Source organism: Sparassis crispa, assembly GCF_003851025.1.
Source record: "Sparassis crispa DNA, contig_000002F, whole genome shotgun sequence".
Lineage (NCBI taxonomy): Eukaryota > Fungi > Basidiomycota > Agaricomycetes > Polyporales > Sparassidaceae > Sparassis > Sparassis crispa.
The window spans coordinates 3,366,861-3,387,651 of NW_020939749.1; the positions used below are offsets into that span (position 1 = coordinate 3,366,861).

Genomic DNA, 20,791 nt, shown 5'->3' on the forward strand with positions numbered 1-20,791 from the left:
CACAGAGAGATTGACAAGTCTGAAATATGTCAATTTCAGGGAAAGAGCGAGTTTTGCTCTGTCTGACACATTACACACTATATGAGACATGTCCACGAATGGTAAGTATCATTGTAGCTATGACAGCGTCAGGCCGCACCGTGCTGCGCATTGAGCATATGAGATGTGCGCCGAGAGGGAATAAGTAGCAAGCACTGTCCTCGGAACGGTCTGATGTGCCCACCATCCAGCTGGTAGCGGGTGATCATCATATCGTGGCACGCTCGACGGGAAAAGATGCTGTTTGTCTATGGGTTGAGGTAGCTTCCCAAGTTACTCCCGAACTTAAGAGTATTCGTTCCAGGCCTGACAGGGTAAGACGAAGCGTTCCGTTTTAAAAGTCCTTCTCGAAGACCACGTAGGGCCGATTTCGTAGCATTAGACCCATAGTAGTTTGAAACGTGGTTTTCACCATCCTGCGAAGCTTCTCTGGACCCAGGGTTGAGATATCGAGTGGCGCGGAAGAAGGCAACTGAATGCGGAAGGGCATGCCGAAAATACACACGCGACGGAGACATAATAGACGTGAAAAACATATGTAGTACAACAGATTTGCAGTATGCAGGTCTACTCATCTGGTACCTCAATCTCCCCCGAGTTAATCGCGTCGATGACATCGTGCGGGGTCTGGCCGTCGATTGTACAGCCTATGCTTTGGGCAGTTCCCAGAATCTCCTTCGCGCCGTTGGCAAGTGTCCTCGCAAGCGACTTGGACCGCATCGTCCTCGCAATCTCCACAATCTCGTCGAAAGTGATGTTACCCGAGTGCTTGATGTTCTTCTCCTTCTTGCGGTCTCGTGGTGGCTCTAGATGGACGAGATCATGAAATATTAATAAACAGACGGATATTGGAAAAAATACCTACCCTTAAGGGCTTTAATGACGAGAGAGGAGGCGGAAGGGACGACGTCGACCTTTGCTTGACGATTTTGGATAGTTAGTTGGACAGTGACGCGGAGACCCTTCCACGCCGAGGTTGCCTTTGCGATATCTTCGCCGACCTTCTTTGGTGACTGAGGGTGCAAGTGTCATGAACTGCAGCATATACCGATATGGGTGGAGAGAGACGCACGAGACCGAGAGGGCCAATTTTTGGTGCAAGGGCCGACGAGGCACCGACCTCACCTCCCATCGCCCGGAGGTAGATGATCTTGATTTCGTTTGGGTCCTGCGGGAGCGTCAGACCTAGCACAACACCAGAACGTGCAGCAGAATGCCTTACGATCTTGGGGGCCATGGCGAGAGGAGGAAAGGGATGAGGGGAACGGGTGGATGTAGTTGCGAAATGATCTGGATATAAAGTTCGTACGGCGTTTGAAGAACTGTACAGATGTGGCGGGTCTACAGGCGGGCCGGTGCAAACGCGGCGATTGCCGGTATGTGCCTATCAGTCTGAGGAGCCTCACTAGTACTCGTTGACCACCGACTCCGACCACCAGCGTGCTCGCGACCACACTCACACTCGGCGGCCCCACTTGTTTACGGCGATGGGTGTGGGTGCATGGAATCATCAGCGAGGGTCGAATTGCCGGCTGCCTTTGAGGAAGTTGATGTGGATATTCTTGTCCAGCTCATTGGTGAGCCCGTCGATCCCACGACGTCGACGCTCTGAACTCTGTTCTCCCCCTGCCAGCTGACATGATGAGTCGTCTTATGGCGCATAATGATCAAATATCGTTGTCTCCGTACGTAGATGTCCTCTATTTCCGGTGACACTCATACCGATCTCGCACAGCGAGAGCCTTACGCGCTTCCACTCGCGCACTCCGCCCGGAATAACTGTGCTAGAGTATCTTAGACGCATCGTCAAATTTACCAAGGTCGAGGTGAGTCCCGTCGGGCGTTCCTTACTCCGCGCTGACGGGATCGTGGCAGAGAGCATGTCTGCTGATCACACTGCATTACATCGACCAAATCTGCGCCAGGACGCCCCTCTTCACGCTCTCTTCCCTCACCTGCCACCGCTTCGTCATCACCTCCATCGCCATATCCAGCAAGGCCCTCTGCGACACCTTCTGCACCAACAACGTCTACGCCAAAGTCGGCGGGATTCCCGTCCCGGAGCTGAACATGCTCGAGCGCGAGTTCCTCCGCATGGTAGACTGGCACCTCACGGTTAGCACACTCCGCAGCCGACGCCGCGCGCACAGCACTGAAAAATATCCGCTTTGTCGCGCGTCCTCGTCTGCGCACGACCACACTCGCTCTGCGCAGTGCACGCGCGAGATCCTCCAGGACTACTACGTCAACCTCGTCCGCACCCACAGCACCGGCCAATTCGTCATCCCAGGCGGCCAATCCGGCAGCGGTTCGTCCGACAGCGACATGGACGTCGACGCTTCCCGTCCGTCGTCCCCGACTGTAACGAGCAGCAGCACCCGCACCCTCGAGGCGTCTACCATCCTCATCGACACGGCGACGCTCTCTCCCGAATCCCCGCGTCCCCCAACGATCGAGCAAGAAATGGCGTTCGCAGACTTCCAGCAGCAGTCCCTGGAGGAAGGGAGAGGGCGATAACACCACCATCACACCTTTTAATCGCCGCAAAGACATAGGATCTCGTCCGCACGTTATGTTCCAGGATTATCGCACCAGCTCTATGCAGGATTTCTCGGGAACCTCATTGCACGTATTTATACTAGTACGCCAGTCGACATATTCCACCATCTTAAGTGTACAATTTCCGCACAACCGGACATGACATTACGCTACGCTACGTCCAGTGGGCGATGCCCTCTAGCAGAATCGAATGAAGGGTCCATGAAATCAACCATTGCTGTGTGTGTATAGCCGAATTATTGCAAGGAACGGTACAGTGAATGTGAGAGTGAGGGAAGCTTACGAATACCGCACATGCGATGCTAGGGTTTTTCCAGCGAGGAGAGGAGCACACCAACCACAGACCGACCATCTCCGGCGTTTCCATACTAATACCGTACAATGCAACTGTCACACATCACCACCGAGGCCACCGCGCCGCCCAAAAGACAACCAGCCGTACGCACGCGCCGCACCATCCTCCTTCTGTCCATCTTCCGATTCCGTACCCGAGCCAGACGGAGCAGCCGGACAGAAAGGCTGCACAGCGGACGCGTCTCAGCGGCGCAGCGCGGACAGCATCTTCGCGAGCGCGTTGATCTGGCCCTTCTGCACCTTGCGCGGGGAGCTGCCCTCGTACGAGCCGTCCTCGCTCTCGCGCTGCGGCAGACGGTCGAGCTCCGTCGTGCTCGTCGACGCGTCATGCCGCTGCGCGAGCGGCGACGCCTTGTGCGGCCGCTCGCTGATCGTGTCCAGCTTCGTGTCCTTGTGCTTCGGCGCGCGGCGCGTGCGCACGGGCGGCGCGCCGTACTTGACGTCCTCCGGATTGTGGTACATCTGTCGCGGCAGCTCGTACAGCTCCCACGGCGTGCCCGTCATCACTGCAATGCAACCAACAGCGCTCAGCACACACACCCACGGAAATGAGCGATAAGACGATATGAACACTCACACTTGACGTTCGACGGCATCTGCGGGGGCTTGCTGTCGTACGGGTACTTGCTCTGCTGGCTCCGCCAGCTGTTGGACGAGACGCTCGTGGCAGCGGTGGACACGCTCCGCGTGCTGCCGTTGCTGTACCGCGTGAAGGCCGACGCAGACGACGAGGACGTCCCGACGCTCGACATCGAGCTCCGCCAGTTGGACGACGCCATCGAGCTCGCACTCGAGGCCAACGGGCGGCCGCTGCGCGTGCTCGCAGGCGAGATCGCGCGCTGCGAGCGCGCATCCGCATTCTGCGCGCGGCGCTCTCCGAGTTGGGCGTTCGAGCCAAAGGGCGAGCTCGAGGACGGACCCCACGTGTGGCTGGAAGACGCATTGGGGCTCGCATGCGCACCATACGGCGAGTTCTTCGCGCGTCGTCCGCGCACGCCCCAAGACTCGGGTTCCTCGACCTCCGGCACGGGCACAGGCCCCGCGGGCGCGTTGAGGCTCATCAGCAGGCTCGTGACGTTGCTGGCCGTAGCAGACATCGCCTTGCCACTGTCAGGAACCGGCTCCTCCGCAAAGGTGGCTTTCGCGCTGGCGGCAGCGGTGACACTGGCGCTGCTGCCCTTGCCGAAGCTGAGCTTCCACTTGGACGGCTTCTTGGAGATCGTCGGCGTCGTCGGTGTCGGGGGCAGCGGCGACGCGAGGACCGGCGGAACGGGCGGAACTGCGGGAACGGATACCGGAGTCTCTGCTAGTGGTACCTGGGACGAGCGCGACGTGCGGCTGATCTCCCGCGCGAGCGCCTGCGACGCTTCGGCGAGCGTGTCGAGCGTTCTGTCTGGGATGGGCGAGACTGGGGAGAGCACCAATCCCTTGCCCTTGCGTGCACCGCGCTTGCGCCGCTTGTGCGTGGACGCTGACCGCGACTCCGGCTCCACCTCACCATCCTGCTCCTGCTCCTCCGTGTCCTGGTCAAGGACGGTTGCCAGCGTCGACAAGGACTCCAGCGCTTCGAACGCTGGGCCGAGCGAGGGCGCACGAGACAGCGACTTCGATGCACGCTGCGATGCAGGCACCTCGAGGCGCGGTGGCGCGTTGCGAAGGGACGGACGGCGGGAATGTGGGATGGATGCAAGACAGTATCCCTGGGTGGAGCTCACCGATGCGGTGCGCGAGTGGCCACGGGGCGCCGGCGAGCCGAGCAGGGATGGCAGGTCCTTGATCCAGGTGCCAAAGGCGCGGGCGCTGATCCGCTGCGAGTCGGATTGGTGACTGTCGAGGATGCAGAAGACGTTGGTTGCGAGGAATTCCGCGACGGGTGAAGTCATGCCCGTGAAGCGATTCATGAAGAACTCCACCGGCTGCCTGCGGAAAAGCTCAAAGGATGGGCAGACGCCTTGTGTGGTGTCTGTCCAGGGGTTATAGTGATACAACCTGGCAAGCACGCCGTCAGGTACCTGTGCACAGCACGGACTGGGCGAGCGACTTACATATTGATAAGCACGATACCAAGTGACCAGACGTCGGCAGCACGGGGCGAATAAGTAGGGTGTATGTTATTTCTGCATTCTGTTTGATGCTTGCTATTAGAGCATGCACGAGAGCCAAGGGAAATCGAACGCACCGAAAGACATGTAAGGAGCGCTGCCGCAATCCATATCGGCCGAATCGGTGTCGGTGGTGGAAAGTCCAAAGTCCGTAAGCTTGACGATGACCTTACGCTCACACCTGCCGTCGGACAGCGTCGTCCATCCGTCGGTCACAATAAAGTTCTCCGGCTTGATATCGCGATGAAAGACGTAGTTCTCATGGCAGACCGCCACTGCCTCACACATCTGGGAAAACATGGAGGCGATGAGACGGAGACGTGTACGCGAGAGCAACTGTCCTGGGTTGAGGGAGGAGAGGAGGCTGGGTGTTGGCGGGGTACGAGAGCTGCAGCTGCTAGAGTCCGAAGACGAGGTCGAAAGCTCGGGCAAGGAGGGATCCGACTGGTAGTGGTCACGAGACTGTTCCAAGAAATAGAATAGATCTTCACCGGGAACGAACTCGAGTAGAAGCAATAAAAAGGAGGGGGTCTCGAGGGTCCGATGAAGAGTGACTATGTTCGGGTGAGCGGGGAGCGATTGATGAATGGTGGCCTGGGGGCACATAGTCATGACAAGAAGCTTTTCAATTATCATCGAGAACGACGTACCTCGAACATCTGAGCGTCCAAAGCCTCCTTGTCGAGGTTTGCCTTGGACAGCAGCTTGATAGCATATTCGCGACCGTACTCCACGGATGGGCGTCTGGCAGGTCCTTCGTCGAGTTCCAAGCGACCAACAGCGTAGTGGCCGTCGTCCGAGGGCAGAGGACGGGAAAGAACCTCGCGGACGAGGTACACGACAGCGTAGCTGCCGGTGCCAAGCTTACGAACGACCTCGAATTCCTTCGCCGGTTCATCGTAGTCGACCCGCGGTTCGGATGAGCTTATCGGGACCCGACAAATCGTCTCTCCCTGAAGGGAGAGACCGTCGCCGACCAAGTCGCCCTGAGAAAGGATATCCGTGACGACGGAGGAAAAAGAAGAGTGCCTGCTCGAGTCGTCGCGGATGGAGGGCAGGTTGGAGGTGAGGGTGTGGGGAGAGCGAGAGACGGGAGTGGAGGGCTGCCGATGGGAAAGAACAAGAGGGGAACGGGGGATCTGCTTGTGGGAAAGGTAAGGGGAGGCGTCGGGGGAAGAGGAGGGAGAGGACGAGGCAGACAGAGCGGCGGAGATGGAGAGGGGAATGGCGTAAGAGTTGGACTGGCGAGGGGCGACGAGCTTGTCGTTGGTGACGCGCTTGTGGGTCAGGGCGGAATGGCCGTTGCGGATGTGGCCCGGGGTCGAGTCATCGCCAGCGCGGGTGGGCACACGCTTCGAGGAAGACAGCGAGAGCGGCGGGAGCTGAAGTGGATACTGCAACATGAGCGCAAGGGAACAAGCCAGAAGATGAGCCTAGATATGTCTTCTGCACACCGATCTCGGGAGAGAAATGGGCGAGATATATCAGAGCGGCTTGGTGACGACTGGACTGGCGATATGCATGCAGGTGAGAACGGGAGCGGTTCTCTCCAGTCAGACTGGAACTCTGCTGGGTGACGGGGCAGGCGAAGAGACGGCCTGCAGCGTCGAGGTGGATTGAAGCAAGCCTAGCGAAACAACAGACAGACAAAGCTGCGGGGATTGAAAAGGAGGCGAGGATAACGAGTGATGTGCGTGGTCGTGTCGCGATCAGAGAGGGGTCGAGCGGCAGGAATGAAGAAAAGACTTACAGATGAAAGGGGGCCCTGGGCAGCGTGCGACGGCGAGGAGGAGGAGAAAGAGGAGGAGAGGTCGTGAGCGGGAGAGGGAGAAGGGAGAAGAGAAAGGCGATGGAGGAGAGAGGGAATGCAGATATTCGGAGTCAAGTGGCAGCACATGGTGCGTGCTTCTGCGCACCACGCGTGTCGCCGGATGCATCATGTCACGCGTCACAGCCTAGACTGTCACCGCCTCCTCCAGTCAACTAGTTCCCCGCCAGCTGCCCGACAAACATACACGCCACTCCTCTGCTCGTATGTTCTCTTGCCAACATATCTCCACGCAACTCCAGCGCAACATCTCCGTCGTTCGTGGGCCCGCTCCCACCATTGCTATGCACATCACATCTATCGCCGTTCCCTGCTATAATCACCCACATGCACATGCTCACCGTCCATGTGCGTCTCGCGCCTCGTCGATATTAATTCTCCCGCCCTCTGATGTCCTCTGACTTCCCCCTTCCTTTTACTCAATCACACTCGTTGCCACCTCGCACGGCGACTCCCTGTCTATCTCGCTCCACCGCTATCCATTGTTCCCCGAGAGTAGTCGCCGAGCCTGGTGGCGCATTTACATACTCGTTCAAGTACTCTGTAACATGCCTTCCATGATGGGCGTTGTGATTCCTCCGCAGCTGCTGCTACCATTACTCCGGCTGCACGACGGCCGAGCGTCGGAACCGAACGTGCATGCAATCTTGACGCTCCTTTTGCCACGCATGAGCCCCATCTCAGCAATCATCACCTAGGGCAGCCACTGCGCAAGGCACATCTGTCGCCGACGTGGACAGCCTTGTTTGCACGCAACGCCTTCTCCCCATTAGTCATTTGGCCGCCCTTGTCACACTCTGGTAAGAGCTAAAATTGCCGCCGGTATCTCCAAAAGGAGACTTACCTAATGTTACACGCTGCCGCGGCGGCACCGGAGTCTTCCGGCGGTCCTTCCAGATCGATCGCCCACCGACGCTCGACCTCGCCGCTCTCGTCCGCCGTCAACCAACTCCGCGCGCGCATCACCGCCGCCTGCGCCTCCCTTCCCTTTCCGCGGCGCAGCAGCAACTTCGCCCACTCGGCCGTGGCGGCGACCCCGTCCTCCCTCCTCCAATACTCATACACCTCCTCTAGCACCTTTAGATCTGCATCGCCCTGCAGACCCGACTGCATGGCTGCAGCCTCCTGCGCGAACACGCGCGCCCACACCTTTGCGCTGGGCAGATACGATGTAGCAATATGTCGCACTCGCTGCACGCGTGCGCCCGCGCGCGCCGCTGCAGTCGCCGCTCCAAGCTGGGCACGGTCTGGCGTACTTCTCTCTCCCGGTCCCGGTCGTGCCACGTCGCCGTCTGCCAGGGCCAAAACCGCAGCAGCGTACCGCACCAGTAGCACCTCATGGACTGCACTCCACGCAGCCGGATCCGTAATTCGCTTGCTCTCCCGCAGGAGGGTCTGCGGCAGAAGAATCAGCCCAATAAGCACCACATCACAATCGCGCAACGGCACGAAGTTCGCAGTGCACGCGCAGCGAGCGTGTCACGCACCTCCAGAAGCTCCACGTCCGCCTCCACGTCCGCTTCGCGAGCACGTTCCAGCCCCCAGAGCCACACGGTCGTCACCCCGTCGCCTTCGACGACCGCTTCCCTTGCTTCTGCCCACGTCGCCTGATACGCTTCTTTACCTTCTGTGAACTGGCTTTCAAGCTCTAGCCGCGCGATCCACATCTCTTCTGCTCCAGAGGCCTTTCGCGTGTATTTTCTCGCCAGCCGAAGGATATGCGGGATGCTATTGCAGCTGGGTGGGAGAAACGGGTGGATTTGCGGGTATGACGCTAATAGTCTGATTTCTGCCGCCATCAGCGCTGCCGAGGCTGCATCGCGCTGTGCGAGCATATGCAAAGACGCAACGAGATACCCTTTCTGCTCCGCGAGCGACGCGCATATACCAGTAAGAGAAGAGACGCATACCAGTGATTAATTAGATATGCATGTTGAAAAAAAATCTGGACGCACCAGAGTGTCGTCAACATCTTTCTCGCACCATTCTTTCACGAATGTGACGTACGCCGCTGCGAGACTTGAGCTGGAGGTGCTATTGTCGCGCACCGCTTTCACCAGCTGCTCGTTCGCTCCCTTCAGCGCGTCGATCAGCGCCTCGCCTTTTAGGCCTGGCGTAAGATACCGCGTAGCAGACAACTTTATCGCCGCCGGATCGGTGGGAAGCGTGCTGCGCAGAAGGACAAAGAGATGCTCGAGCAAAGCATCACGCAATTCCGGCGGACAAGGGTATATGACGAGCAGGTCGTGCAATGACGTGAACAGCTCGAATTTTGGGAGTGCTGGACGGACGGTGAATTTACCGCAAGATAAGCACAGGAAGGACGACATACCTTTGGCCGCATTGTCCATCACGGACTTGACGATCGCACCCTGCATAATTTCTCTCCTTGCCGCCTCGTCCTCAGCACCTTCCTCTTGGTCTGCTGCCATCTGGACATCTTCCCCTTCTCCCATTGCTTCATCTTCGAAGGCCAGCAGCCCTTCATCAATGGCCTTTTCCTTCTCCATCTCCTTGCCCTTGCCCTTGTCACCCTGCGCGACGTCGATCCCCAGCACACCCCATCGTCGCCGAAGACTCTCCACGAACCCCAACTCCATCCGCACGTACTCCCTCCACATCTCCACGCTATCCGCGTTCAGCCGGATCCCCCGCTGCAGCAGCGCCCGAGCAGTCGACGGCGAGAGGTGCTGCAGCTCATGCGACGCGGCAAGAATGTACAGCGCAGGGACGTTCGGGTGCAGCTGCAGTGCGCTGGGAGCATGAATAATGAAAAAAGTCATTAGTTTACGAAGGTCGAGCCGAGAGGGAGGTGGGGTTCAAACGCACCGCGCCGTGATCCGCCCGACGAGCGCGCGCGCGCGCTCCTTCTTCGCCACCCGTACGTACTGTATCCACAGCCCGACGTCGCCCTTGAACTTCTTGAGCGCACGCTCGAATATGTGGAACTGCCGCCGCACGAGCGCGTAGTCCGACACGGACGGCGGCGCCGTGTCCTGCTCTGCTCGCTCAAATTTTAGAATGCGAAAATATTATTTAACGGGAGGGGACGCACTGAGCCGCTCGACGCGTTTTCGCCGGAGGGCCTCGAGCCCCATCTCGTACGCCGCGTAGCGCAGGAAGTCGCCCTTCTTCGCGACGCGCCGCACGAGCGCCGTTTCGAACGCGGTGCGCTTCTGCAGTATCTGCTTCGCTTCTTTCTGCGGGCGTCGTTGCGTAAATGAAAATGCGGCGTAGTGTGCTGGGGAGCGGGGCAAGACGCACCTGGGTGAAGAGACCTCGCTGCACGAGGTCCTTGAGCTCGGCGAGCATCTGGGTACGGCGGTTTGGTTTTGGTGAGTTCGGACGAGGGGATGTAGCGCACCTGCTCCTGTTGGAAATGTACCCTCTCCATGGTTGTTCGCAAGATCGAGGTCGGATCACAGTAGCTGGTATTTTGATTTTTGTCTGCGAGACCGTCAGTAGCAGAGGCAGGACTGGCGACAGAAGGCGCCCGCTATTTGCCGGCACGTGAACCGCGGCCCCGCCCGTTGATTTCATTGACATTTGCAATACTTGCACTCTTCAAGTTCGCATTGAACTTCGTCAACCTATCTGTCTGGCTTTGGGAGACTATCATCACGCAGGAAAAGGTAGATCTCGCAGGGAGCAAGAACCAGGAGCCGCAAAACGATGTGAAGATCGCTGTGGGGGCATACCGTTCATTATTGTCGGCACTCTTCACCAACGGACCACAACGAAGACTCTCTGCGTGGCTAATGGAGTCATCTCCAACCCCGAGCCTGGTTGTTGCCAAGACCAGATATATCTTCTGTGGATTATTACACAGAATATGTTTGTCAAAAACCGAGGTGCGATGCAAGATCCTGGGTATACTGGTAACTGCAGAAGATTAGTGAGCGCTCTCACACCGGCTACAGAACCATTTTTCTTGCTCTCGGCGGCGCGCAGGTCCCATCGCCGAGTGTGCGGGAGGCTTTCGATTCAACTCGGTCGGGCGGCTGCTAACGGTCTGTCTTGCGCGAGATGCAAACAACGCTCGGGCAAACTTTGAGCCCAGTATGATAAGATCTTTCGTTGGAGCTTGTCATACCCCCGGTTACTGCAACCGTGATGAAGTAAAGGGCTGCAGACACTGGGCCGTCCGATGATGAGCAATTACAACGGCGCTTCGTCGTCCAGAGGGTTCCCCTCGATGAGCGAGCATTACACCGTACCTAGCGCTGGCTTCGTGGATGGTGTGTGTATACTACATATGTGAGTGATTGGCTCCACGCTTATGCAACAGTGTACTCCCTGGATTCAGATACACCGCGATATACACCTTGCTCCTGTCGGAGATGGGGCGTTGCTTATGCGAACAAGGTACTGAATACTCTCATCAGATGCGTCACGGGCGGCTTTGAGCCCAGCAGACTGAAAGCGAGTCCGGCATCGACACTGCTTCTCAAACTGTATGCATGGTGAGTTGTCCTCTTCGTGGCGAGCTTCTCCGCTCCTTTGAGACTATCACCCCGGAGTTCTCTACGCCTTATATGAGGAGACTTGACGTCGCGCGCCAGGGTTATGAAGCCCGAGAGGAACGCCAATGCTGCACAAGTCGAATACCTCGCGTGCACATCGATTAAGGCCATGGGAGCACATAAGAATATGTCGGGTAGGCATCCAGGCAGACGCCACTCACACTCAACCGTAAGTCGAACATGCAGGAAATGTGGACATGGTCCGACACAATCCGGGCAAGACACATGGGAATATGTAACGCGGCCATGTCAGAACCTTCGACGACTCGGCCTCGATCGTTGATGTGACAATCCAGTGAGCGGAAGAGACAACGTCCGTCTTCGATTGATGGTGTTAAATGATCAACTTAGCTTTGTGATCCACGTCGACGTTGGTTTTGCAATACATTCGGCGGCGACTGCGGGCGCGTGTTCTGCGAGTTGCGTGTACTAATAGCATGGGGAAAGAAACATATACTCACTGAAGATCGAGGGGACGAAATTTTGGAGCGAAGGAAGGGGAGGTATCAACCTCACCTCGAGCTCATCAAATGAAGTTTCGACACTGCACACACGTCACCCACTCGCTCTGCCACTAACGGATGGACAAATGAGAGCGAGCGAGAATAAGAGGCAGTACATGCACATACAGTATCATCAATTTTCGAGTTGAATCTCTGTCCGACGAAAATAGGTCTGCAAGTGTAGAGATCGCACTGCCGCCAGCTAATTGTCATCATGATTCAGTTGAGGCGCCACGTCTGATCAATGCTTCTGACGTTCATGACAGAAGAACTGGAATTCGAGATGTAGCACACACCGGATGGAATGCAGCGATCAGCAGAAGAAGTAGAAGTCCTACTAATACTACGAATCACCGCTCCATTGCTCAAGCACTCACCGGCACCCATCACGGTGATACTTCCGACACAGCAGCTGATCGGTAAGTGGACCGGTGTCTCGAATCCAGAAGGCGTCAGGCTCAGCAATCCGAACAATGGTATACACCCTCAAATTCTCAACTGCACCAAAATTGTATGCAAACATTCGCAAAGCAGATCCAAACCCAGATACTTCCTTCTACCTTTGCATTTCGCCCTCTGCCATCGTGTCACAGCTCAGCGCTAGTTGGTCGTCGCGTTCGTGTAAGACGTCGTGGCGAAGCCAACGCGGCTGTTGCCAGTGTCGAACACAGAGTAGAACCGCTCGAGGAAGGTGTAGCCGTTGATGAAGTCTAAGCCCTCGCCGGAAGGGCTGCCGATGTCGTTAACGATGAGATAGATGTCGCTCGGGGAGCCACCAATGTTGGTGTTCAGCGAGCGCTAAAGGGAGCGCCTGTCAGCGGGGCACAGAAGCGCCGATGTGCAACAGACGTACCGGCCAGATCTGGGCGTTGGCGGTGAGTCCGTAGGTCTCGCTGCCAATGTTGAAGTTCAGGGTCTTGAGATTGCTGTACTGGGACGATGTAATGCGTAGTAGACCCGTACCCTCATCCTCGACGGCGCCCGTAGCAGACTGGTACTTGCTGTAGGCGTCTGCGCAGAAGATATTAACAGGGCTCGCAGTGGCTTGTAGAAACCACTTACCACTGGCAATGAGGATGAGGGTGGTACCAGTGTCGACGATACCAGCGGTATTGTTTAAGATGGTCTCGGAACCATAGGCGATCGACTCATCGATGCCCCAGTAGTAGGAGGCAGGAGAAGTGGTCGTGAGAGACCTGTAGGACACATGTGAGCTGAGTTTTCGGGAGGGTCAGTGCACTTACGTGTAAGCGATGGAACCGGTGTATTTCGAGGAGTCGGTTCCACCAAAGGTGAGCTCACCGTTCGTGACGCCCTCGGAGGTTGTGGGCTCAAACGAGACCGCAACAAGGTGCTCAGATATGACTCCCTGAGAGTAAAGGTTGTCGGTGACTAGCACGGGGAAGTCATCAAGGGTAGCAATTCAGACAGACAAGCAGCCACACCAGTGGGAATCTCTGCGTCCGAGTATCCGACTGTGCCCTTAGTCAGATCTACAGGGCCAATACTAGGAACATGATCAGCAAGGCTAGTGCTTTCTGAGAGAGCTTGAAATCTTACCCAATGACGCCGTCAACACCGTAAAATCCTCCAGTCTGGGATGCGACGCCGAAGGACTGGTTTCTGATTGTCAATCCGTTGCCCAGAGAGACGGTGTCCTCATATTCGGTACCTGTCATGCGTAGCTCTCAGTGACGGCGAGATTTCACTTTCACGAAAATCACAGACCGGAGAAGGAGCCAGAGCCGTAGGTGACCGTCTGAAGGGGTCGACTCTCAGCGCAACTAGCCTCATAGCATCTACGAAGACTTACTACACTCTCTCCGGTGTTAACAGTGGAGGGAGAGGACACGAACGACTTGCCCGCACCGACCCACGTATTGGAGGAGCCGGTATCGATCAAGAGACTGTCTGTCGGATAATGTGAGCTTGACGTTCTAGAGAGTCCAGACCGTATACTCACACGAGGTGCCCGGAGTGCCGATATCGACCTAGAGTGAAAGTAACGCGTATCAGAGACGAATATGGAATGATACGTTAAAACCTTACCTGGACGGTATAGGTAATGGCATCATTCGTGGCGGCGACACTGCCTGAGCGGTCCTGCAATCTTGCTCGGCCGTTGGCTTTGAGGGCGGCAGCACGAGCTTGATCCCTTTGGAGTAGGTTAACAGTGCCAGTGGCATTGAAGCGCCTGGCCAGCGGAAGCGATACGAAACTGTTCGGAGGGATCGCAACCGGGCTTGCGGCAACCGCGAGGGCCAGCACAAGAGTTGAGAGCAGAGAACCAAAGGCCATGATTAGAGTGCGATACGAGTGAAGCGCGATGTGTGGAATGGAGCTTGAGACGCGCTACCAGGGTATTTGAGCATCCGCGCTAGCTCATAAACAAGCACGCAAAGGAATTGTGTGCACGCCCAACCCGGTTTGCGAACGTTTGGTGGAGTATCTGGGATCTCGCAATGCGTGGCGATGACAGCTGGACGGAACAAAAAAAGTACGAGACTCGTGGTGTGGCAAGCTTATGTGACTGCAATATCATTGATTAGTCCAGTGACTTCGCATTTCCTGCGCAAGTTGCGATAGGATGGCAAGCTGCTCCCCCAGACACGCCTTCTTTAACCGGAGAGAGATGAACAGCTCTAGATGGGTAGAAAGGACTGCACGAAGTTCTGAAGCAACTCAGCGATGCACCTCCATTGCCCACATATGAGAATTTCTTGGGACCAGCATGAGTTGTGCGGTGGCTAAAACAACACCCTCGATCTTCAGACGAATGAAAAATACCCAAGAGAGGAAGATCAGACAAAGAGAATACATTACTTATCTGCGCCTTTGCACCCGAATCACAACTTACAAAAGCACTGGGGTCCTAGAGGTCAGCAGTTACAAGATCCATATATCCATCCGCATGGGCACGGTTGATCAGTCGCAGTGGGGGAAACACTTATACTCGGTTGATCATTGCGGAATGTCGTCTCGCGTGCTAATAATGCAGACTGACAGTTGCTGAGCATGTGTTCTGGTTTTCGGAGGAGAATTTTGAATGCATATGATCCAGTAAAGCGAGCGACCATTCGATGGCTCCTATTCCCACCACGTCGCAAACGACAGCCTTTGGCAGCTGTCAGGTCTTCTGTACTGTCCCGGGCGGGCCACACAGAGACGGGGACTAGTTCCTGCCAGTGATTTGGGTACGTGTGCGTGACGGCGGAGATGGGTTTTCATATCTGCTCATCGTTGCCGTCCACGCCCTGGCCATGGACATATCCTCGTGCTGCTTGCTCCCTTAGCTATACCCCTTCTCGTTATCCAGAAATGATATACCCATTCTGAGCAGTAGCTGCGGTAATTGAAGGCTCCTCTTAAGTCTTTGGACACACTCAACTATGATTTGATGTCACGAAATCTACAGATAGAAGAGAAAACAAGATCAGCTCCGAAATGACGTATTATTATAATCTAATGACTGTCACCAGTATATTCAACCTTTGTCAGCAAAAATGGCGAGTCGAATCGAGGGTGATAGCCCTATGATCCAATTCGTTGTTGAAGACACGATGAGCAGCGACGGCAGAAATGTCAAATTAATTGGTCTGTGCGCCTCACCCGGACTTGCAACACCACCGTCTTGAGACGTGGAGGATCTTGTGCCAAAAATGTCAATGCTGTCACAGTCGAATAGAACCAATTGATTTATGACTACAGCAAAGCCTGAGGCTTGAGAACGAGCACAGAAAAGTTGAGGTCTTTGCCATTCTACCAGACAGCATATCTGGCCAATGCGCCACCATGACGCAGGGCCTCATGGTGTGTGGTTCCCACTATGAGACGGAGTCAATCAGAGTCAATCGTTGCTTCAGTCAAACTTTTTACAAGAGCTTGTCCGAGCTTGTTCAATAGAAAAGTCCAGGTGATGAATCAAAGGAAGCTTCAATGGCCCGGGAGTCTTGGACGCTTCCGGGTGAAATTCAACATCGGAGCCGCGACTAGCCGCGATCACGTGTAACGCGTTTGCACGTTCCTTTGGCTGGTGCGGTATGCGCTCTGTAGAGGAGAATGCCTGCTGTGCGTCTCGACCTCTGTGACCATCTGGATACTATATAAGCACCTACCTGAGTAACGATGGTCACCAAGTTGCCTCGCAATCGTACCTGAAGGCGTCGAAAACCAAAGTTATCATCGCTGGATGTGGAATCGCTGGGCCTGTCCAAGCCATATTCCTGAAGGGAAAGGGCTACGAGCCGGTCGTATATGAACGACTTCAGAAATGTACCGATCAGGGGCTCTCGATGTGGTATGTTTTTGGGCTATTGTCTTATGTAGCTAAAAACAGTCTGTAGTTTGCAACCGAATGGCTTGCGCGTTTTGTCGTTAATTCCAGGCTTCTGCGCCAAGATTGTTGGCTTGCAGCTCAATAATCTCTTCTTCTGTTCTTCTGTTCCGGAAGACGAAGGCCTCCTCGCAGACACTGACGCGCCCTCGATGTTGCCAGAGCTTGTCGGGCCGGGGATGTGTCTGCTCGGCGTGCATCGTCCCACGTTCTGCCGCACTCTTGTCGCGGAAGCGCACATCCACGGCGTGCAGATTGTCCGGGGACACCAAGTTGTCGGGCTCACGCAGTCTGAGGAGAGTGTCGAAGTCGTCTTCGCCAATGGCAAGATCGACACTGCCAGCTCTGTCGTCGGCTGCGATGGCCTGCACAGCAACACTCGCATCAGCCTGTTTGGTGAGGAGAAAGCCGATTTTACGGGCCTCACACAGGTCTGTCTCAAACGCTTCTGACATCAGTACGCCGTCTGAGTGCCATGCTACATTAGACTGGCGGCTCATCTCCGACCCCGAAGGCTTACCTGAACCGTCCTGGGGTGACAAATTTATACGGCAATGGCGCACACATGGTCTTCTATCAGGTCAACGAAAAGCAGACATCTTGGGCGTGAGTACTTATCCATTTTTAACGGAGGTGAACTCACAGTTGGATGCAGCGTTACTTTGCAAGAACCTGAGGCCAAGGAGACTTGGCGCGCAATGGACGAAGAACGTCAACGGGAATTCAGAGAAAGCCGTTTCAACAAGTGGGGATTTGGTGGAGGAGAACTCGTCTCTAATGCAAAGACCATTGTCAAGGTATGTCCGACGTATTTGTTGGTTGCGAAAGTCTCACATAATATGTGGGCACTATGGATTGTACGAGAGGCCTAAATTGAAGACCTGGCACAAGGATAGGGTCGTGCTGCTGGGAGATGCTGCTCATCCGACAAGTCCAGTGCGTCTCCCGTGGTGTTGCTCGCGTGTTGATATCCGCTCATGGTTCTATTTTGACAGCACCTTGGGCAGGGCGCGAACCTAGCATTCGAAGACATCTATCATTGAGTGCGGCTTCTGGCGAAACATAACCCATCTGCCCAAGCCCCTTCTACCTCCATCCTTTCCATGATTTTCACTGAGTTCGAGTAACGTCGCATCCCCCGCACCTCCGCGCTAGTCAAGGGGGCACGGAAGCAGGGTGAGAATCGCGTACTGCATGGGGTTCCGGCGTGCAAGCAAGGCAACGACGCGATTCGTGAGCTCTACATGGACGGCAGTACCCCGGCAGATAGTTACGAGCAGGCTTACAATGAGCCGTTCGAGCAGGGAAAGAGCGAGATCTAGGTCGGTGTCATCGTTTGTGCTACTCAATGTGCGTATATATCTCCTTCGAAGGTCATTTCTCTAAATCACCTCCGCGTATTGGTTACCACGCGCTCAGCATTCAGTTAGCATATTCGTCGAAAATTCTGTCTCTAAACGACTTCCGTGCATTTGTTAACGCTCAGCATTCAAGTTTATACAGTGCGGTCTGCACGTGACCGTTCGCCTTGAAATCGTTTCAGTATGCACTGGCGTCGCACGGCCACCTTCTTCTGCAGATTAATCGTCTCCGTCCGACGTGTACGTAAACCAGACCTTCTGAACAATGCGTAAACACGACTTTTCCACCTTCTACCATCACCTCAGGCTCTTCGGTTGCTGTTAGGCTGATCATCATGCTGGCATCCTCGAGATTCCCCATCGTCCGTGTCTCTAATGCAAACTCTATGCGACTCGCAGCTCGTCGTGCGGCAGGTAGACGGACTGCGTTAAAGTATTACCCAACCGTATCTGAAGAGCTGTCGTCCTCGTCTGCTATATGGAGCCATGTAGGAGCCGGCGTTGCAGGCGGAACGGTCGTCATTGCAGGGGGCAAGTTGTCCCTTCGAATCAATTGTCCTAGAGGACCTCGGTCGAATAATCCCTTTCAGGTTACGTGTGGTACTATTTCTCTGGGTTCAAGCAGGCGGTGGACGCTTCGAAGGTTGTGCAGAACTACTATGCGAAGACGAAGCGTGCCATTGTCGAGAATGCGCCGAAGAACCCTAACCTCACGTTCCTGAGGAGCACAGCGAAGTTATACGCAGGGTTCATCCCAGGCGCGTCTTCATACGTTGACGCGACATTCGACTCCCTCGAAGAGCTGCATGACACCCATCGCGGTGAGGTGGACAGGATCCTAGGGGACGCGTATGATGAAGTCGAAGGTATTTTGAAACAGAGAAAAGAGGGCTCTGATGTCGAGATCGGTATAAAGGTGCTGGAGGTTGTCAAGCGACGCATGGTCGAACTCCAGAGGGTGGGAAGAAGATTCGCCAAGACGTGATGCAGAAACTTGCAGAGAAGTTTCCTCAGGTGTCCGAGAAGCTCGATGGAGGATATGATGAACTAAAGAACATGGCAGAGAAGAGGGGACCTGAAGCGAAGAAGATTTTTGACGATACAGCGCGTCAGGTAATATGAGCAGTACATCATAGTAAACGTGAGCGAACTTACCTGCGAGAATGCGTCAGGTGAAAGACATATTCTCGAAGGGCTTCAGCCCAGAGCGCCTCAACGAAGCAAAAGAGTTGATTGAATCCAAGACCGAGGCTCTCCGAAAACTCACCGAGGCATCCTCCCAAGATGCGTGGAATAAGGCCGTACAGCAGGCTGACCCCTACCTTGACAAGCTGCCCGGAATCACGCAGCTGCTTAATGAGAATGCGGGCAAATTCATCGCAGCAGACTCTGGGGGCAGTACCGCCGCGCAAGAAGTGCTAGCGCGTGTGCGTGAGGCGGCGGAAGCCGGTGTCAATGGCAACGAGGAGAAGATGCGCGAGCTGAGGAATTTTGTGTTGGAGAGAGCTAGCCAGGCGGAGAACGACGGAAAGGGCTCAGTCGAAGAAGGGTGGGATATACGCCAGCAGTGGATCAAGAGAGTACCGGGTGGAGAAGATGTATGTTTCCCTCTTCGAGATGCGCTTTGCAATGGGGCATGATTCGCGCCTGTGGGCATTCTGTAATCCATGCTCTTGGAAGCGGCTGGCCACGAGATGCATATGGTCGAGCGACGTACGGTATGTGACAACTCATCGTAATGAATCGGCCGAGCATAGCTATGGAGGCACCAAGTAGCCGCCCAGAGAATGAAACTTGAAGATAGAAAGCCTATCATAACACTTTCAAGCGGCACTCAAACAGCACTCAGTTTTCCTAATTTCTGGGACCAGCTGGTATGTATTTTACTTGGTTTGGACACAGCACGGACTGATTATGACCTTCGTAATGCGCACCAGCTCTGGCACGTACGGTACGCGTCACCTTTCAATTTGCATGCTACTTACCCATCTCGTACTGTGCAGATCATCGACCGCATCGTCTTCTACACAGCTAATACTGGCCTGCTGACGAGGTAATTGACCGCTACGCACACAGCGCGTGTGTCTGCTGACGCGCGCCATATTGGCAATGTTGTCGGGATCGTCGTCATCAGGTGCGCCTCACGTCCGCCTTCCCCATGGCCGAGCAGAGGTGCCATTTCGCACGACATAATATACTTCTCCATCTACCTCTGACCGAGCGTGCGTCTCCCGCCTCTCGCTTCCGCTGACCCTCGTGCAGTGTACACCAATGCGCTCCTCGCGAAGTGCGTTTTGTCGCATCTGGTGCCGCCTATCTTCCATAATTGACCATGCCGCATGCAGGCTCGACGCGCGGCGGTAGGTTTGCGGCGGTAGCATAGACGATACGACACTGTCGATGTCCCACGCGGCACGCGTGGGACGCACAGACTAGAGCGGGCAGTTTGCCAAGACTGATACGGCATTTCCCCTTCTCAGTATCACTGCACTGATACTCGCGCAGATTTCCCCGGTGTACATGTTGTGAGAACGATGGCGACGGATAGCTGGTACCCCCAGAGGACAACGGGGTACGGTCCCTATTCTTGTCCAAATTCCTCCTCTGACTGATGCACGCCGACGCTGACCGAAGTTGCACCCTGTCGACCCAGCGCGTACAACCCCGATGCGTCCTGAGCCCTGCTGCTTGCCTGTTCATTCAGATGGTACGTGAGGCCGATGCAGTAGTCCACTGTGTACACTACTCTGCCGTCCGTTCGCTCCAGTCTGTATCGCAATGATATATCACCAGCCGTAAGCTATTGTTGACGAGCATAATTTTCTGTCGGCACCTCGGAAATGGGCTTAGATACCTATCGAGGGCTGCACATACCCTGAACCTTTGACCGTGCCGCCCTGAGATCCAAAATCCTGCGTTACACGTACAAGTTCTTAGTTAACTAGACAGGATGTATAAAACCACAGATACACATAGACATATCAAAACATAAAAGTGAAGGAGCATAGCGACATCGAGAGCAACGTGAATAAGACCGTAAGAGTGCAGCGACATCAAGAACTTGGATGAGAGCATGAGAGCATAACGGCATCAATTGCCTGAGAAAAGGGTACACCCCGAATTCCACCTCTGCGCCACAGTGCCAGTGACATCGGTGGCATAATGATCAGGCGCTGGGAGAGATGTCCG

At 55.4% G+C, this 20,791-nt stretch overlaps 9 protein-coding genes across 9 annotated transcripts; 4 read left to right on the forward strand and 5 right to left on the reverse strand.

Moving 5' to 3' along the window:
• Positions 1-606: 606 nt before the first annotated feature.
• On the reverse strand, positions 607-1,276 carry SCP_0311390 (60S ribosomal protein L12-B; the record flags this gene model as incomplete). The annotated part of the gene is made up of 4 exons (XM_027756522.1): positions 607-845; positions 905-1,052; positions 1,112-1,207; positions 1,262-1,276. 4 exons carry the CDS (start codon positions 1,274-1,276, stop codon positions 607-609), a joined length of 498 nt encoding a protein of 165 aa, XP_027612323.1.
• Positions 1,277-1,540: 264 nt separating this feature from the next.
• On the forward strand, positions 1,541-2,556 carry SCP_0311400 (cyclin-domain-containing protein; the record flags this gene model as incomplete). Its single annotated transcript, XM_027756523.1, has 5 exons — positions 1,541-1,616; positions 1,673-1,724; positions 1,775-1,865; positions 1,915-2,154; positions 2,254-2,556. 5 exons carry the CDS (start codon positions 1,541-1,543, stop codon positions 2,554-2,556), a joined length of 762 nt encoding a protein of 253 aa, XP_027612324.1.
• A 579-nt stretch (positions 2,557-3,135) lies between these two features.
• SCP_0311410 (kinase-like protein) lies at positions 3,136-6,457 on the reverse strand (the record flags this gene model as incomplete). The annotated part of the gene is made up of 5 exons (XM_027756524.1): positions 3,136-3,458; positions 3,530-4,941; positions 4,998-5,076; positions 5,132-5,648; positions 5,705-6,457. The coding sequence occupies 5 exons, from the start codon at positions 6,455-6,457 to the stop codon at positions 3,136-3,138; spliced, it is 3,084 nt and encodes a 1,027-aa protein (XP_027612325.1).
• Positions 6,458-6,607: 150 nt separating this feature from the next.
• On the reverse strand, positions 6,608-6,951 carry SCP_0311420 (hypothetical protein; the record flags this gene model as incomplete). The annotated part of the gene is made up of 2 exons (XM_027756525.1): positions 6,608-6,706; positions 6,805-6,951. The coding sequence occupies 2 exons, from the start codon at positions 6,949-6,951 to the stop codon at positions 6,608-6,610; spliced, it is 246 nt and encodes an 81-aa protein (XP_027612326.1).
• Positions 6,952-7,430: 479 nt separating this feature from the next.
• Positions 7,431-7,580, forward strand: SCP_0311430 (hypothetical protein; the record flags this gene model as incomplete). Its single annotated transcript, XM_027756526.1, has 1 exon — positions 7,431-7,580. The coding sequence occupies one exon, from the start codon at positions 7,431-7,433 to the stop codon at positions 7,578-7,580; it is 150 nt and encodes a 49-aa protein (XP_027612327.1).
• A 142-nt stretch (positions 7,581-7,722) lies between these two features.
• Positions 7,723-10,276, reverse strand: SCP_0311440 (predicted protein; the record flags this gene model as incomplete). The annotated part of the gene is made up of 8 exons (XM_027756527.1): positions 7,723-8,277; positions 8,370-8,744; positions 8,838-9,163; positions 9,215-9,636; positions 9,712-9,883; positions 9,938-10,082; positions 10,147-10,194; positions 10,247-10,276. 8 exons carry the CDS (start codon positions 10,274-10,276, stop codon positions 7,723-7,725), a joined length of 2,073 nt encoding a protein of 690 aa, XP_027612328.1.
• A 2,232-nt stretch (positions 10,277-12,508) lies between these two features.
• On the reverse strand, positions 12,509-14,206 carry SCP_0311450 (Polyporopepsin; the record flags this gene model as incomplete). Its single annotated transcript, XM_027756528.1, has 10 exons — positions 12,509-12,706; positions 12,762-12,919; positions 12,971-13,104; positions 13,153-13,300; positions 13,354-13,415; positions 13,469-13,580; positions 13,637-13,667; positions 13,722-13,819; positions 13,872-13,899; positions 13,958-14,206. The coding sequence occupies 10 exons, from the start codon at positions 14,204-14,206 to the stop codon at positions 12,509-12,511; spliced, it is 1,218 nt and encodes a 405-aa protein (XP_027612329.1).
• Positions 14,207-16,200: 1,994 nt separating this feature from the next.
• On the forward strand, positions 16,201-17,113 carry SCP_0311460 (FAD/NAD(P)-binding domain-containing protein; the record flags this gene model as incomplete). The annotated part of the gene is made up of 4 exons (XM_027756529.1): positions 16,201-16,205; positions 16,252-16,672; positions 16,729-16,847; positions 16,897-17,113. The coding sequence occupies 4 exons, from the start codon at positions 16,201-16,203 to the stop codon at positions 17,111-17,113; spliced, it is 762 nt and encodes a 253-aa protein (XP_027612330.1).
• A 1,473-nt stretch (positions 17,114-18,586) lies between these two features.
• SCP_0311470 (hypothetical protein) lies at positions 18,587-19,242 on the forward strand (the record flags this gene model as incomplete). The annotated part of the gene is made up of 2 exons (XM_027756530.1): positions 18,587-18,715; positions 18,775-19,242. 2 exons carry the CDS (start codon positions 18,587-18,589, stop codon positions 19,240-19,242), a joined length of 597 nt encoding a protein of 198 aa, XP_027612331.1.
• Between the last annotated feature and the right edge of the window lie 1,549 nt (positions 19,243-20,791).